Here is a 15,646-nt window from a genome sequence, read left to right as displayed (position 1 = left end):
GGGCCCTGGGCGGGACTTGATGGGAGGGTTCCCCTCTGGGACGGACACCAGGAGTGGGTCTTGCGCCTTACCTGTCCCTCTTCGCAAGCGGGAGGGAGTAGCAAGGCGGCGGGTGATCCCTGTCGCCGTCCGGCCTTGTGCTGGGTGCGCTGCGGGGGGACAGTGGGAGGCCTGCCTCAGGCACAGCGCGTACGCCGCGGCCTGGCTCCTTCTCCGTCGTACCGCTGGTTTTGGGAGACTCTGAGGAAGGGCTCTTGAAAGGTGTTTTTATTTCAAAAACAGGAAAAAACCACGTTTCTCGGTTTAAAAAAAAAAAAAAAAGTCCTTCCAGCTTTCCTCCTTCTCCCACCTTTAAAAAAAAAAAATCAAAAACCAACCCTCACATGTGTAAGAGGGGAGTACTGAGCTTCAGCCTTGCTTAGTAAGTAAGGGAGTTTTTCCTGTCTTCACAGCTTCAGTCTTTGCTTTTCTTCGGTTTCTCGTAAATGTGGTACTGGCGAGAAGGATTCTGTGTGCCTTGGTTTCTGTGGCTGTGGGAGTTTTGCTATTGGGATGCTTTTTGCTGTCTCCTCAGTTGTTTTGATACACTGATCTGGGGCTACTATGTATTGACTAAAATGCATAATGTGCATTGTATTCTGTACTGGCCAAAAAAGCAACCTCTTTATTCTGAGCTGTGAAGTTTATCTTTGTTAGGGTGCTTTTATCCTCAGTCTGTTTACACATCCAATTCGAAATACATATCTTGCCTTTCTCCCTCCCCTCATTCTCCAGGTTATAAGTTCACTTGGAACAACAGCCAGAGTTTAAAAAACCAAAAAGTTGGTATTGTTGTGAGAGCCACTACAGTATGCCTCAATGCAAAAACCTCACAGTTTTTCGCTGGGCATAACAAATGCACATGCAGTTGTGTGCGTGACAAAAGAGCTGTGCAGATCTATAAAGAGTACTGTAGCTTTATACCACTTCTTACAACCTGTGAAACCAGTTATAAAGCGATGTATTTTCTAACTAATAATTAGGTTATGAGCTGCCATTATTTATGTACGAGAATTACTTCTGCTGTGCACTGTTGTGCTGGTATTTCTGTATGAGGAAGATGGAGACTGGGGTACAATCTTCTTAAGCACACTGAAACAACACATCAAATATAGCAATGTATTTTAAATGTTATTTAATACACTAGAAGTCTGAAAAGATGACAACAAAAAAGGAGTAGGTTTCTATAGGCAGCATAAACTATACATGAATGTGTCACCAAGCAGAAAGGGAATTGGTGGGGAAACATCAGATTTAAGTATACATGTAAGTTTTGTTGAAGATCTGGGCTACAAGTAGTATATCATTTTCCTTTTTTGTTTTTAAGGCATTTTATCAAACTACTTACATGAACACGTAGAACACACTCTTTAAAGAAGCAGTAAAGCTGTTTGGCCTATTACAGAACGATGGTTCGGCTAACAATGGACCTAATTGTTAAAAGCATCAGTCACAAGAATCGCAATGAAGAGGACTTTGGACAGTATCTGCAAAAAATAACTCATTTGAATTTATCAGATAAAAATATAGATACCATTGTAAGATTTATTTTTCTTTCCTCCTTTTAACCTGGCCACTTAAATGTTTTGTAGTTACTATTATGATGAGTTGTTTGTAGCTGGGGAGAAAAAAAAGGAAAGCCTAGTTCCAGTTTTATAACAGCTGTGTTATGTTTTAACATTTATATTGACTTGCAATTAGGCCTTAATAATACATCTATTTGGAAACATGCTTCCGCATTCACTGCTGTCATTGTGTGGTCACTGCTTGTGTTTAAATGTTTAAATGGATCTTAAACGCGTGGGATTTGAGATGTGGAAATTACCTTTCATCTGTAACTTTCCATATAAAACATTAAAGCAGATGACTGAACTCCAACAGTCTGCGAGGTTTCTTATTATTGACCTGATACTTGTTTCTTTATATGGCAAAAATGTTACTGAAATATTGTACTTACCTGAAACCGTGGAAATATAGATCATCTGTGTAGCAGACAAGAAGGATATTATTAGTACACTATTTTTGCCATTGATTAATTAAAATAGAAAATCCATGTAAGCAATTAGGCAGGAGAGATGAACTGAAGAGCTAAAATAAAATGTTATTTGCAGTGTTACACAGAACTATTATAGAATTCTGCAGCTTTAGAAACAAAACAAAACAATTTTGCTGCTTTGATTATTTTGTGCACTTGTTACATCCTAAGGGAGCTTTCTGGAAGTCACGAGAATGGAGATGGTAACTTCACTTGCTTACTGCTTTAGCCACTTAAGAAGTTGAATATTTCAAATTAATAATTTAGACCTGACACTTTTCCTATAGAATATAACCAGGCTGTTGACATTGGATCAGTATTTGTAGGGCTTTGGCAGCTGTGCTGTAGCTGTGTTGAAATCTAGCTACAGTGTTCTTGGAGCCTTCAGCTCTGGGATTAAAAAATGAAGATTATATTTTCAGCAACACTTTGAGGTTTTTTTATCTAAAGACTTGTATTGGTTACATTTATGAAAGTGTGAACTGTGGAACTGCAGAAGATGTAAGGAACTACTAATTTTGCAGATCAGATTTATTCTTTTTAAATGAAGTAGTCCCATTACATACTATTAAGTGCAACACTTACTGTATTCTTGTAAATACTATATTTTTTCAAGTCCTGGGAATTTTCCTAAGGGCTCTTAACTTGCAGCACAATCTTTTCAATCTATCTGTGATTTATTCCTTAGATTTTGGAGGAAGTCTGAGAAGGGAAAGGAGAGTTCAGGAACAGGATATAAGTAAGGTTAACAAATTTGGACTGGTGTAGTGGCTTTTACAAATTATTCAGGTTTAAATATACTTTTTTTTTTTAATTGGTCCCTGAGGCTTATTCATTTAAAAAATAATCCATGACCTTTTAATGTTCAAAGACTGAACCTGCAAACTTAACCCAATCCTCCTTTCTTTGAGTTTAATAATAGGAAATTTATACGGGTTTCAGTAAGTCCTGAGTTAATTCAAATCCCCTCAAGATACTGAGCACATTCTGAAACTGCTGAACACTGAATGAGTGAAATGCTGTGTATGGGGAATTTCTCCTTTAAAAGTTTGATTTCAGCCAAGGAGATGAAATAGCTTGTTCTGTGAGCAGATCCACACAAGGAAATGTGTTTATTCAGCCTGCTCCTAGGAACGTGCACAACTGTAGCAAATTGCTAATTTGTTCAGTCCGTTTGATTAGGACCGGTTCATCAAATGCCACAGTGAAGTTTTACAGAAACCCTCATTAAGAACATGTGACCGTTTAGTTATTTAAGAAGAGTATATTCAAAGAAATTTGACATTTGAGCAGAATCTTAGACTTGGAAGTGTCTTAAAATACATCAAAGTGCAAGTTTTTATGTAAATCAGTACTCCTAAGCCAAGCACTCGTTCCCATTACATCTCTGAAGTTTGATAGAGGCAATTACACTCTTCTGAAATCCACCTGATGAAGGCAGGGAAGGGAGCGAAGTCACACGGGATGGGATGTGCCTGCTGGTGGCAGCTGTAGTCCTCAGCCTCTGTACGGCAGAATAGTACTGACAGATATCAGTCTTAAATCTGATGATTGCTGACATCAACACAGTTCTTCTAGGAAAAATAGTTGTCAAAAGTGTTCGTTAAAGGTGAAGATGTATCAATCATGCAGTAGAACTTAAATATAAACCCAATCAACAGCTTCCAGGAGGAAGCAGTGAGTGAACTCTTTATCTAGCAATAATTTATTGTTGTTTATTTCAGGGTGACTTCTCTATGTGCAAAAATCTTAAAGTTCTATATTTATATGATAACCAAATCAGTCAAATCCAGAACTTGGACTTTGCTTCAAATATAACACACCTTTACCTTCAGAACAATTGTATTTCATGTATAGAAAATCTCTCATCACTGAAAAACCTTGAAAAACTGTAAGTTGAAAATAAGGTATTTATTTTTACCAGTGAAATAATATTTATTAGACTAAAAAAATGAAAAATTATGCAACCACTAAGGTCCTTTCAGCTCTTAAGTTTTGCTTTTCATGTAAAAGTAATTGCTTATGATTTTTTTGATGAAGCATTCTAGAAGAAATGACATACCATCTTAACATTTGTTTGCATTTACATTATTTTCATTTTTCAGGCATTTAATGACAATAACAAAAATAAAACAGCTGAATAAAGCTTGAACCTTTTAGCTCTACGTTCTACTCACATGCTAGATTATTTTTACTTTTTCTATTACAATTTCCAGGTGTTATTCAATACTAGTTAAAAAGTATTTTTTAATATATTGAGGCCTTGCATTTGCTTTTATTTTCAAAGGATGTTAAATCTATTTTGTGTTTGGTTCTGCAGGTATTTGGGAGGCAACTGTATCACTGTACTAGAGGGTCTGGATAAAATAGACCAAATAAGGGAGCTACATATTGAAAGTCAACATCTCCCTCTCGGTGAAAAGCTTATATTTGATCCAAGATCTCTTAGGTCCCTGGCAGTAAGTATATTTTGAGAATTTCAATGATAGGTAGATCTGTATTTTTAAGAGAAGTGATTAGGACTTGATCGCCATGTATTTTTTCCTTTTCTGCCAATTGTCGGCATTTTTTCAAATTCTACTGAGGGACTCCCATCCCAATTCTGATATAAACAAGGAGTCCTGCAGATTCTACTTCTTCGTTTATTTTTTCTGTGAGGAGTGGAAATGAGAATAATGAGAGGAAATCAGGAAATATGTAGATGTCCTATACCAACAGAATGTGAATAAACTAAAAAAAGGGTGGGAATTTATTGCTGTTAGTTTATTTATTTATTGTCTCCTTAGTTTGTAGTGAATTAGTTCACTGATTTTATTGTTACATGAATTTATTTACTGCATTTGTATTTCTCCAGCAAATGCAATGGCAAAAACCAAAAGGTGCAAACAGCCTTTTTTTCCCGGCTATTAAGAGCAACACAGTCAAACACATTAAGTTTTAGTTCTGCAATTTTTCTATGTTATGGTATGTCAAGATTTCAGGAAAGTCAGCTTCTGAAGTTTTCTTTCAATGTATTAATTGCTCAGTAAACATCAAATGTATTGTTGAGGTAGTTAAAAAAAATAAATTTATTTGCTAATAGATGTAGTTCTGTACTAAATAAAATAATCTTACTGTATCTCCCAAAGTGTAGTCAAGGACTGATGGGTTCTTTTTTGTGAAGATGAAGAACTCACTAAAAAATGAGTTCATGTGTTTATCATAAACATTTGACCTAGCTCTAATTCTTTCAGATCAAGTAATCCAAAACATGTATTACCATCTTCCTTTAATAGAAATGAGCTATTCCTGTGAGAGCACTTTTACTTTGTTCCTTCTGTATTGGAGAAATTATATAAGTAGAGGGAGTTATATCGTTATAACCTTCCCAGGGTGATAACTCATATCCATCAGTGGTTTACAGCATCCTGGCCTAGAGTCATTAGCAGTGTGTTCTTCGTGGCTTTTAATTAAGGTCTTTTGTTGTGACTTTGGTTTTGTTTTTTAGGAAACTCTTTGCATTCTTGACCAAGTAACATCTTTGTGGAAGCTACATGTAAACAGATTGAGTTTTCATCCTTTAAGATATCACTTGTCCCTCTTTAAGATATCGCTTCTTATTTCATCTTCTTCTATATCTTCTTCTTTTATCTAGAGATAAAAGAGCCAAAAACGTGGGACCATGTTGCTCTCTGTGTACCACAAGCAAACGTTTTGATGATGACGATATTATAAATCTTTTGACTGGGGAGATTAAGTTTATGCGCTGTGTGTATCAGGATGATAATGGTGATTTCTGCTTGCAGTGTAGATCTTGGTCAAATTTTAGAACGGGGTTAAACTTCCCGTATACGCTGCTGAAATAGACATTTTCTAACAAATGGTAAATCCTGTATCTGTTATAATTATAAATATCTTCATCTTCTAGAGAGAGAAGCTTTTTGTTCCCTTTATGTGAAGCGACATTGAGTATTTCCTGAGACAAACACCTGAAGGACATTTAGTTTTTATCTAGAATGTAAAGATCCCTCTAACTATTGTCTGTTATGAAAGGCAAAGTGCATTATGTGACTCACTAGTGTTCCAAAGAATGGGCAAGGACTGGAGGTACGTATGCCGAGAGGTTTGCAGGACCAAGCATGAAAGAAAAACAGGGTATCCCAGCTGTTAAATGAGACACTGTGGGTATCAGATCTGGATTTTGGCTCTCTGCAGTTCTGATGTGAGCTTGGAAAAGCCAGTCAATTTCTGTGGCTGTTTCGTACTTCAAATGTAGACTTAGCAGCACTTGCAGAACTCTGTAAAGCATTTGAACATGTTTAGAAAGAAAAATTCTGTATGTACTAAAGATTCCTGTAATAGTCGAGAAATATTCTTGCCTTGGTTTGACTTCAAAACCAAAATAAACAGCATTTTAGGACAAGATGGAAAGCCAACATAAAACAATGTGTGAGGTATGTGGTGGTTGTATTTGCATGTTTTTGTTTCCTATGCTTGTTCTTCCTTTAAGAGAATTTTCTGTAAGAATTTACAATGTGACTCATGCATGGCATGGAAAAAAAGTATTTCTTTTCTGCTTTTCTTCCTCCAGAAATCTTTGTCTGTGTTGAATATCAGCAATAACAACATTGATGATTTAGAAGAACTGGCAGTTTTGGAAAATCTTTCTTATCTTAGAGCAGTTGACAATCAGCTTCAACATATGAAGGTATTAAAATAAATATTTCTATTTAGTGTGGATGATAAAGTAGTAAAATTCATTTCTTTTATCATGAAATATATGAGTAAAAATAAGCTTCACTTCTACAGTTACTGAACCTCTGACTTTCCAAGCATTCTGTCTTTTCTCATCCAAAAATCTTGTTAAGGATTAAAACTGGAGAACCTTTAATCTTACGTAAGGTGGCAATTGTGCATGCATCGATGAACTGAGTAGTAAAGGCCTGGAAGATCTGACTACAATATGATATTATTATATGTCCAAAATGTAGAGTTAGTGTGTATGTCTTGGCCATCTGAGTCACAATTTGCAAAGATGATGTGGCTGTTCTTTGTTAGTTAACTTGCAATATTTTACCTTATTACAGTTTTTAATTCTCTCTTTTAACATAAACAAAAAACACTTCTGGGATATCAGAACATCTAGCTGATTTCGCATGCATTCTAATATAAAAATGACTTTTTGACTGTTGTTGGTGGAGTAGCATAAGAAGTGTTTGTCTTGAAAGGTTACATTGAATTTCTTTCATAAATTTCTGCTAAGGAAAGACGTCCTCATAAGCAAGAACTCTAGCTTCCACAGTAGCAGCTAAAACAAACGAAATAAAAGCATTTTTGCTCTTCCTTTTGCAGTATTGAATGTGACTCAAACAGAACAATTTCCATCTTATCTTCTCAAAAAGGAACAGTATTGGCCTTGTCACTTCTCATAATTTTTTATAAGTTATGGCATCTCCTACTTCTTGACCTAAAGAACAGTAAAAAAAGTAATTTCAGTGTCATACAAGTTACTGAATATCAAATTTATGTTGAACAGTGCGCTGACACCATCGTTGCACAGTGGGGGCATGGAACAAACTTTATAAATTACTTAATAAACTCTCTTTTTGTTTAACCATAGACATTCATGTTCTTCCTTTTAAAAAATATATTTTTATTAATAGATACTAAAATGAATTGGCTTAAATTATAACTCAAATCACCAGGACAAAGCCTTAATTGAAATAAACTCTCTCATTACTGGCTTGCATGTACATTCTATTTCCTTAGAAAAGTTAACTTTAATTGGTTACTAATTTTTAAAATAACTTTTTTCAATGCTTCTTAGAACACTTAGTATCTTTTACATTAAATTTGGCAGTTCTGTTTATTAACTAGGAGATTCTAGTATTTTGTGTGCATAGTCTATCAGTTATCTAGGTCGATATGCTTTATTTGGACTCTTAATTTTTTACATTTTAATATTAAAAATGTTAAGTGATGCATTTCTTTTTTGCTAGAGGATAATTAATGTATTGTATTTCAAGCTGTGTTTCTGGCTGGCAGTTGTGATTGAGTTCATATCAAAATGCAATTCATGTAGGCTTTTGCTGGATAATTAAAACCATATTGAATGTGGATTTTACATCAAGATAACAGTAAGCCTTTTTTAATAGGTAGTCTATCCAAAGCTTCCCTTCTGAAAAGGATTCCTTTCCTAAATAAAACATATTACGGTGATTTTTTTTGGTCTTTTTTGTTTCTTATAAATAGAAAACACTTCAGTTGTGATGATCTCTAAAGAAGATTGTCTTAGCCAAAGAACCAATTGTTTTTAAGAATACAGATGCCAGTTCAGAGACGGTGTTTTCAGCATCTCAGAGGGAGAAACAGTGTCTTCTGAAACAGAATAAGGAGAGGACAAAAAGACTGCATTATTCAGTAACTGTGTATATATGATTCAATCATTGTTAAATTTAATTACTTTATCATCAGGAAAACCAGAGTTAATATTTACCCAGATCCATTAGAGATTTATATTTCCATGTTACACAGTCACAGCTTCTGAAAAATTATGTGGTTAACATTTCAATTTGCTGCTGCTACCAGTTGCATTTGGTTCAAGCTCTGATAAATTTTGAAAGTGACTGTCCTGTGTGTTTTCTAAACAATCTCCAAGTAAGTTTTGAAAATATAGACCATATAGGGTATTTCTATTTGTATCTTCACAGACCTGTACAATTAATGGCCCTATTGCATGTGTCTGACATACAGTGTAATGCAGCTGGGTATCCAACTGCATTATCCAGCTGCGGTAACTGTGCTTTAGAGATTGCAGTTTGTAGGCTTTATGTTATCACTAATATAAGCTTTTATTTAAATAAAAAGAACGCAACAAACTGTTGAAAAAGCAGTAGGCAATGAAAAGTATGTAAGAAAATAGTCCATTTTAACTCTAATTAAGAGGTGTTAACTTGCAGTGAACATCTAGCAGGTGAACAATCTTACACATCCACTAGCTGTTTACAAAAAAAATAGCTGAGGGAAGTTTTGAGTATGTTACAATTTTTTTGCAGTCCTGAATTTCAGGATTTGTGGCTTGCATTATTCTACAACTGTGAGAGCTGAAAGGATTTTAGAGAGTGAACAGTTGTGTACATACTATATACATATACTTAATTGCTTCTGCTGGCTGCACTTGTTACACACAGCAAAGGCTCTTTCATTCCCGCACAAGCTGCCTCCATTCTCCTCCCTCCTACCCCTCTGTTTTCAGAACTGATGTATACTTCTTTTTCATGCCAAAAGCTCTGTATTATTCCTGCTTCCCTGTTGATGCCATCAGGAACTTCCCCGGGAATGTCTGACATTGATCAGAGACAGCGGCAGTGACAGAGACCCAGTTCTGCTCCACCCAGCGGGAAGAGAAGCTGTAGAGGAACCGTCCACCTCTGAGCAGGGCTGGTCAACAGTGGTGACCTGGGTAGCACAGGCAGATGGCATCCAGAGTAATATGGAATGCTTGCAAAAGAGGAAGATGTGAAAGGCATAAGAAACACATGAAGTACAATCTTCTCGTGTAGACTTTTCTCGCTTTTGTATGATTAGTGTAGTTGTTTTATGTCTAAACATTGATATAAATTTTTTCACATTATTATGATAACCCATACTCTCTTGCTTTTCAGCAGTGCCACGTTCGTTTCAGCGTAGTGAGTTCAAGCACTTAAGGTTCTGACTAATTCAGGGCATTGTTAGCATAATTAACAGACATCAAGGCATATAATCTTGTTTCACATGACTGCAGTTTATATAACACAGTCTGAACAGTAGACAGAACAACATTAAGTAATTTTCCTCAGTTCACGCAAAATAACTTAGTATGACTAGCCACTACATGTAAAAATCATGTCTTAGGTCAGTTTTCAATAATGTAATTGATTTTAATACAATTGACTTTTCTGTGTTTTCTATTGCTTGCTACTTCATTTATTTATCTTATTGAGCTTCTGGTTTACTTTAGTCAGGTTTACCAGGGCTTTCTAGACCGCAGTGTATTTGGGTTGGAGTGCTATGGGAATTTTTAAAAAACCACTATCCTATTAAAAAAACCCTGCAACTATTCCTGTTAACAAAAAGCCAGGATATTATTTCTTTATTAATTACATTAGTTTGGGAAGATTTTGATTGTGTGAGTATTTGGATAGATAGAGAAAATATAGCTAGATACACCTATATTTCCTAAGTCTTTAATTTATTCAACCTCTGCCCAGTATTGATTATGACAAGAGGATATCACAGAAGATGAATGCATTCACTTCAGAATTGAGTCAGGAACAAGAGAAAAATTATAGATTTTCTCAAATAGATTATGACAGGTAATCAAAATGGTGACAAATTGCTGTCTGTAGATGTAGTTAGGGCAGTTGGACTAGACATTGCCAATAAAAAATGGAGCATACTGGTCAAATACCGATTCTTAAATGACCATCGTTAATTGGTGAGAACGTTATTGCCAGCACTACAGCTGGTGAGGCACTTGCCCTTCCCCCTCTCCCCCTCCTTGCCCGATGGAATATAATTTGCTCGTCAGTATTTTGTAGCAGACCTCAAAGTGATAGCATGACATGATCATTTATCAAACGGAGACTGCCCACAAGAGTGTCTGGTCCCTTTAGTACAGCTTATTGAAAGGCTGGGAAGTGAAAGCACTTTATTAGAGACAGGAAGGCAATGAACAACTAGAGCGTATCGAAAGGGTAATCATATTTCAGCACAGGATTAGTGTGCTCTTAGATAAACATACACTGGAGTAAGCATGTTCTGGGTCATTTATCAAGTAAGTAACAGCTAACGAAAATCTACAAGACTCTTTGTATACATTCATCAAAGTGAAACTGTGTCCGTGTTATTTCAATAAGAGATAATTCTGTGTTGCAAAACTATTACTTGAAAAAAATCTTTCTAGTGAAATCTAGAACACATCACACATTTCGATGACAGTGCCTGAATGCTCTAGTAAGAGTAAATAGACACACTTGCTAAATACTATTTCCTGTTTAATAAGCCTAGCCTAAAATATTGTTGTGTTTGTGATTAAGTATTAGCACCTGAACTGTGGGGGTTATCATATTGCTGTTCTGATACACGCTGATAAAACTTCACTGTGTAATGTTATGAAGTTTATTAACATTTCTTCATTTGTACTGGTCCTCAGAGTTTCTTGCATTGTTTTGTCAGTCTTGCTCCTCACAGAAAGAGAGTTTTTCTCTCCATTTTTCTAAAAAGTTGTTATCATCACTGGATGACAGTTGGTGAAAGATGATATCACTGTCATCTTTGATGGACAAAAAATTATATCATTTGGAGGTGTGAGGCTGTGCTTCCTCTTTCATGTGATTTTTCTAAACATCTCTTATATAATCCAGAGAATATTCCTGGGAGGATTTTCTACCAAGAGAACAGAGCTTGCAAAACCAGAATTCTCCCTGCTTGTGTTACCCAGGTGACTTTCTAAATCTGAAGGAGCTAAGAGCTATCTACATCACTAGATGCTTCGTTATTGGCATCGAGCTGCTAAATTCTACATCATGATTAGTAGATTTTTCCAAATGATTACAATTGTAAATTCTCCCTCCTATTCATACAGATTGTTTTGAATGCCTCCTTAAGCTTTTTACACATATAAGGAAGCGTATCAAGAATGAGAGTTAAGTGAAATTTTGAAAAGAAAGTTTTTCAGCAAGTAGGGTATCTGAGTAGACAGGACCAGTCTGCTAAGCTTTGCATCATTTTAATTAGAATTTATTGTATTTAAAAGACAGAAGAAGTTTTATCTAGGTCATACTGCCCTTGGGTAACCAGACAGAAATCCAGATGGAGAAAGGTATATTTCAAAAATTTCACTATTTGGGCCAATACTATAACTGACCACCCACAGTTATGTAGAGGAGAATTACTGTTTCTCCTGTAAAATACAGTTTTATGTATATAGAGAGACAGTCTTTTAGCTTTTTTTCAGTCTGTTCTTTCTTTGTGAAGTATTTATTCTTCCAGAAGTTTTTCAAAATCCAATCAGACACTGATAACTCTTAAGGGCTCTGCGGGACCATGAGGCTGCATTAAAAAACATTACATATCATACTTCTTTTTTTAGCTGGTAGTTCCTCAACTTTAGATGCTTCTAAGTGGACTTGTAGTGGTAATTTTCCATAGCTGGGATTACTATATCCTTAAAAATGCAGAATTTTCCAACTGCATCACCATTTTTCCTGTGCAATTGTGAGATATATTCAGGGAATGCTACACACCACTCTATTTGAAAATTCACATTCTTAACGTGCATTTTAATACATGAATAGTCTCATTGCAGTTTTTTTTGTGTGGCCTGGCTGAACAAATTGCATTCCTCTTGAGTTTTACTCTGGAGGGGGTAAAGTAATCGCAATGTTCTGTTCTTGTATCAATCACAGGATTTGGAGGTTGTATTAAACAAATGGACAAAGCTACGCAGAATGGATCTTGCAGGAAACCCCATCTGCCGCAAACCAAAATACAGGGATGGGATTATAGTACAGTCACAAACTTTAGGTAACAAACTTAGCCCCAAAACCTACCCATAACTCTCACTTTGGAAAATAACTGATACATTAATCGTTCTTGAATTGCACTACGTATGTAAACACAATTATTGTCATGGATATTTATGGCAAATGACAAATTTGTGGCCAGATGAGGTATTTAATTTGGTCTGATTCAACAATGCAGATACAACCAAGGAAACATAGAGCGTAAACTTTACGACACCTAAGTGAGTAAAGTTAACCATAAAGAGCCAAATCTGTCTGTCTTCATGTTCAGTAGAGTTCCTTGGTTGTGAAGACATGCAGTTTCTCTCTCAACTTGAATTTCTGCATTATATATATCTTGTGTAAGAGCATGGCTTTTCTTCAGAACTTTCTGTAAGATGTTGCACATTAACTGAAATATATGTATGAAATATATGTATTTCCCTTGAAATTTATAGATCCTTTCTTTTGTAGTTACGTCAACTCACTCTTGCAGCTTGAATATGAGTATCAAGCTGTATTGGGTAATTTTTCTTTTACCAAAAGACTAAAAAGAGAAAAAAAATTTGAAGAAAGCAAATACAGAACCAGTACACATCATGTACAGCTTTGTACAACCTTTTAGTTAACTTTGGGTATCACAGAAAACGTTCGCTTTTCTTTGACAGAATCCCTTGATGGGAAAGAAATTAAAGAAGTGGAAAGACGGTTCCTAATGAATTGGAAAGCCTCCAAAGCTGCCAGGAAAAAAAACAAAGAAAGAATGACAAATGAACATTCAGCATATCTACATTTTTGTAAGCAAATAAATCAATTACTGCATGCTTATTTGCAGTATTCCAGAAACCATAAAATAGCAGCTAACAGTAAATATGCTAAGAATGAAACTTGTACTGGTGTCACCACACCAAAGTACAGGAGTAGAAATTCAAATTTTCCAATATAAAATTTAGTTTTAGCACTAGTTCATACGCTCGCTTTTCTTCCCACTCCAATCTAGCAGAATTATGGAAAGGAGTAGCTGAATGTCTGAATGTTTGTAAGTAAGACTTGCCATATTAAAAAAAAAGAGTGTTGGGCATTCTAGTATAAATATGCATGAAGTACATCAGACTTTAAAAATCTATTTGCTGAGACTTATTTGATCTGTATATATTTTTGGTCCTTTTCAAGGCCCTCTGTCTAGCAGAAGTAAAACTTTTAAACTTGGATAGGAAAAAAAAATGTCTTGGAAGAAAAAAAGCCCTGAAACTAAAAGAAAAGGCAACATATTCTTGAAGTGGGAAAACAAGTTAGTTGCCAAACTCAAGCAAAACCTGAAATAAGACTTTTGAGTTTTTTAAAAAGTGGTGGGGTGGGCGTTGTTGTTGTTATAGAGTTGATTGCAGATTAGAATATAAGTGACTTAACAGGGTGTCTTGCCTCTTGCAGGATTTGGAAACAAACATTAGACTTCAAATTACTCAAAATGGTTTGAATAACCATATTTATAAAAAAAAATTGGTGGCAGTTACGCTGTTGCTTTCGGAAGATAAACTGTGATACATAACTTGAGGGAGAGACCATGTTCTTTACAGCCATACTGTCTCAAATTATTAATTCATGAAGTCTCATGTGCCTATGTTATTTTTGAAGACCTGAAGTGAAAAGCACTCAGCCTGTCAGCCTCAGCCCCAAGAAAGTTGTGGTCTGATCTGTGTTTGCAAGTCTTATGTGAATGGCAACGGTTCTGAAAGTAGTATTCTGACTTCCTAAAAACTACCGATATAAGGAGCTGCTATGTAATTGAATTTACTCCATCTCAAATAACTCTACCTGAATGGGAATGCCTGCTTTAATATTCACCCTTCTCAGTGTTTGCAGCACTTTGCATAATTTCATGCAAAGTTTTCCATTCTCAAATTTGAGGCATTTTACCCTAAGGCTTATTACACTGTTTTCTATAATAAGATATTTTGGAACCTGTGATCAATCATTCTGAATATTAAAATAGAAGTGGTTTGAGTTGGGTTATTGAATTAATCCATTTTTCTTTGTTTTCTACAGCTGACTTTGAAACACCTTATCCTGTTCTTCCCTTTCACTACAGTCAGTCTGTGAAAGAAAAACCAAATTTTTTATTTTTGTCTGAAATGCATGAAGTTAAAAGAAAACCTCTGCCAAGAATCCTGGGAAAAAAATAAGTCAGACAAAAACTCAGGTATGTTCCTCGGACATCTTACTTTTAGTTCTGTTGATGATTGCTTGTACAGCTCTTAATGAATCTGTTGGAAAATGAGCACGTGAAGGTAAAGTTTATTCTGAAATCAGTTTCAGGGGTTTTTAACCATGTTATCTTTATTGTCTTTATCTCTCTGAAGGACAGGATAATAGATTTCAGTTTCTTGTTATAAATCAGTAGACTAGCTAATTGTAATAACTTTACTCCAGTAGTTTCTGTCATACGCATTTGATTGTAATCTTCCACAAAGGTAAAATAGTATCAAAGTTAATTCTTGGAAGTACAGTTACTGTCAACAACATTGGTGAAGGTTGATCCCGTGCACTCACGCAGAAAGAGAAACAATCATTTTTCATCATCATAGCTTACTTCTGATAGACTTGTTCCAGTGAATTATAATACTTGATTAGCATTTTCCAGTATAATCAGCTCAAGACCATTAAGATAATCAAGAAAAAACCAAAACTGATGTGTGTGCCTTACAAGTGTTTATATATTATCTTCAAATAATTCAGAGTTTAGCCTATGTATTTCCTTACTCATGTAAGTACTCTTGTGAACTGTAATGTTTGTGGAAATAAAATCTGCTCATAGCAATTTGCAGTTTGGGACCTACCGTTTTTTCCAGTTTTACCTGTGGTAATACTTTAGTTCAGTATTTTGGACCTAATATCACTCCTTCCAGATTTTTTATACTAGTTTTAACCTTACTCGTTTATTATTTATCAGCTGTCCTGACCAAGAAAAAAATTGTCATTTATGCAATGCTGTAGATAAATACATAAATTCAACTGATTCAGGTATTCTTTTGTAATTAAATTACTAAAT

The 15,646-nt window shown here is 35.3% G+C and overlaps 1 protein-coding gene across 1 annotated transcript; it reads left to right on the top strand.

Moving 5' to 3' along the window:
- Nucleotides 1–1,408: 1,408 nt before the first annotated feature.
- PPP1R42 (protein phosphatase 1, regulatory subunit 42) lies at nucleotides 1,409–14,780 on the top strand. The gene is made up of 7 exons (XM_009873966.1): nucleotides 1,409–1,577; nucleotides 3,799–3,965; nucleotides 4,395–4,533; nucleotides 6,645–6,761; nucleotides 12,502–12,619; nucleotides 13,266–13,394; nucleotides 14,644–14,780. Exons 1-7 carry the CDS (start codon nucleotides 1,449–1,451, stop codon nucleotides 14,778–14,780), a joined length of 936 nt encoding a protein of 311 aa, XP_009872268.1. The 5' UTR covers nucleotides 1,409–1,448.
- Nucleotides 14,781–15,646: the final 866 nt, after the last annotated feature.

Source organism: Apaloderma vittatum, unplaced genomic scaffold, assembly GCF_000703405.1.
Source record: "Apaloderma vittatum isolate BGI_N311 unplaced genomic scaffold, ASM70340v1 scaffold20527, whole genome shotgun sequence".
NCBI classification, from domain to species: domain Eukaryota; kingdom Metazoa; phylum Chordata; class Aves; order Trogoniformes; family Trogonidae; genus Apaloderma; species Apaloderma vittatum.
This window is presented reverse-complemented; position numbering and strand designations above follow the sequence as displayed.

Bases quoted from the DNA above. Each gene is read 5' to 3' on its own strand.
- PPP1R42 (XM_009873966.1), top strand. From the start codon at position 1,449: ATGGTTCGGCTAACAATGGACCTAATTGTTAAAAGCATCAGTCACAAG. The intron at 6,762-12,501 runs GTATTAAAATAA...TATCAATCACAG, and splicing joins ATCAGCTTCAACATATGAAG to GATTTGGAGGTTGTATTAAA. The intron at 12,620-13,265 runs GTAACAAACTTA...TTTCTTTGACAG, and splicing joins AGTACAGTCACAAACTTTAG to AATCCCTTGATGGGAAAGAA.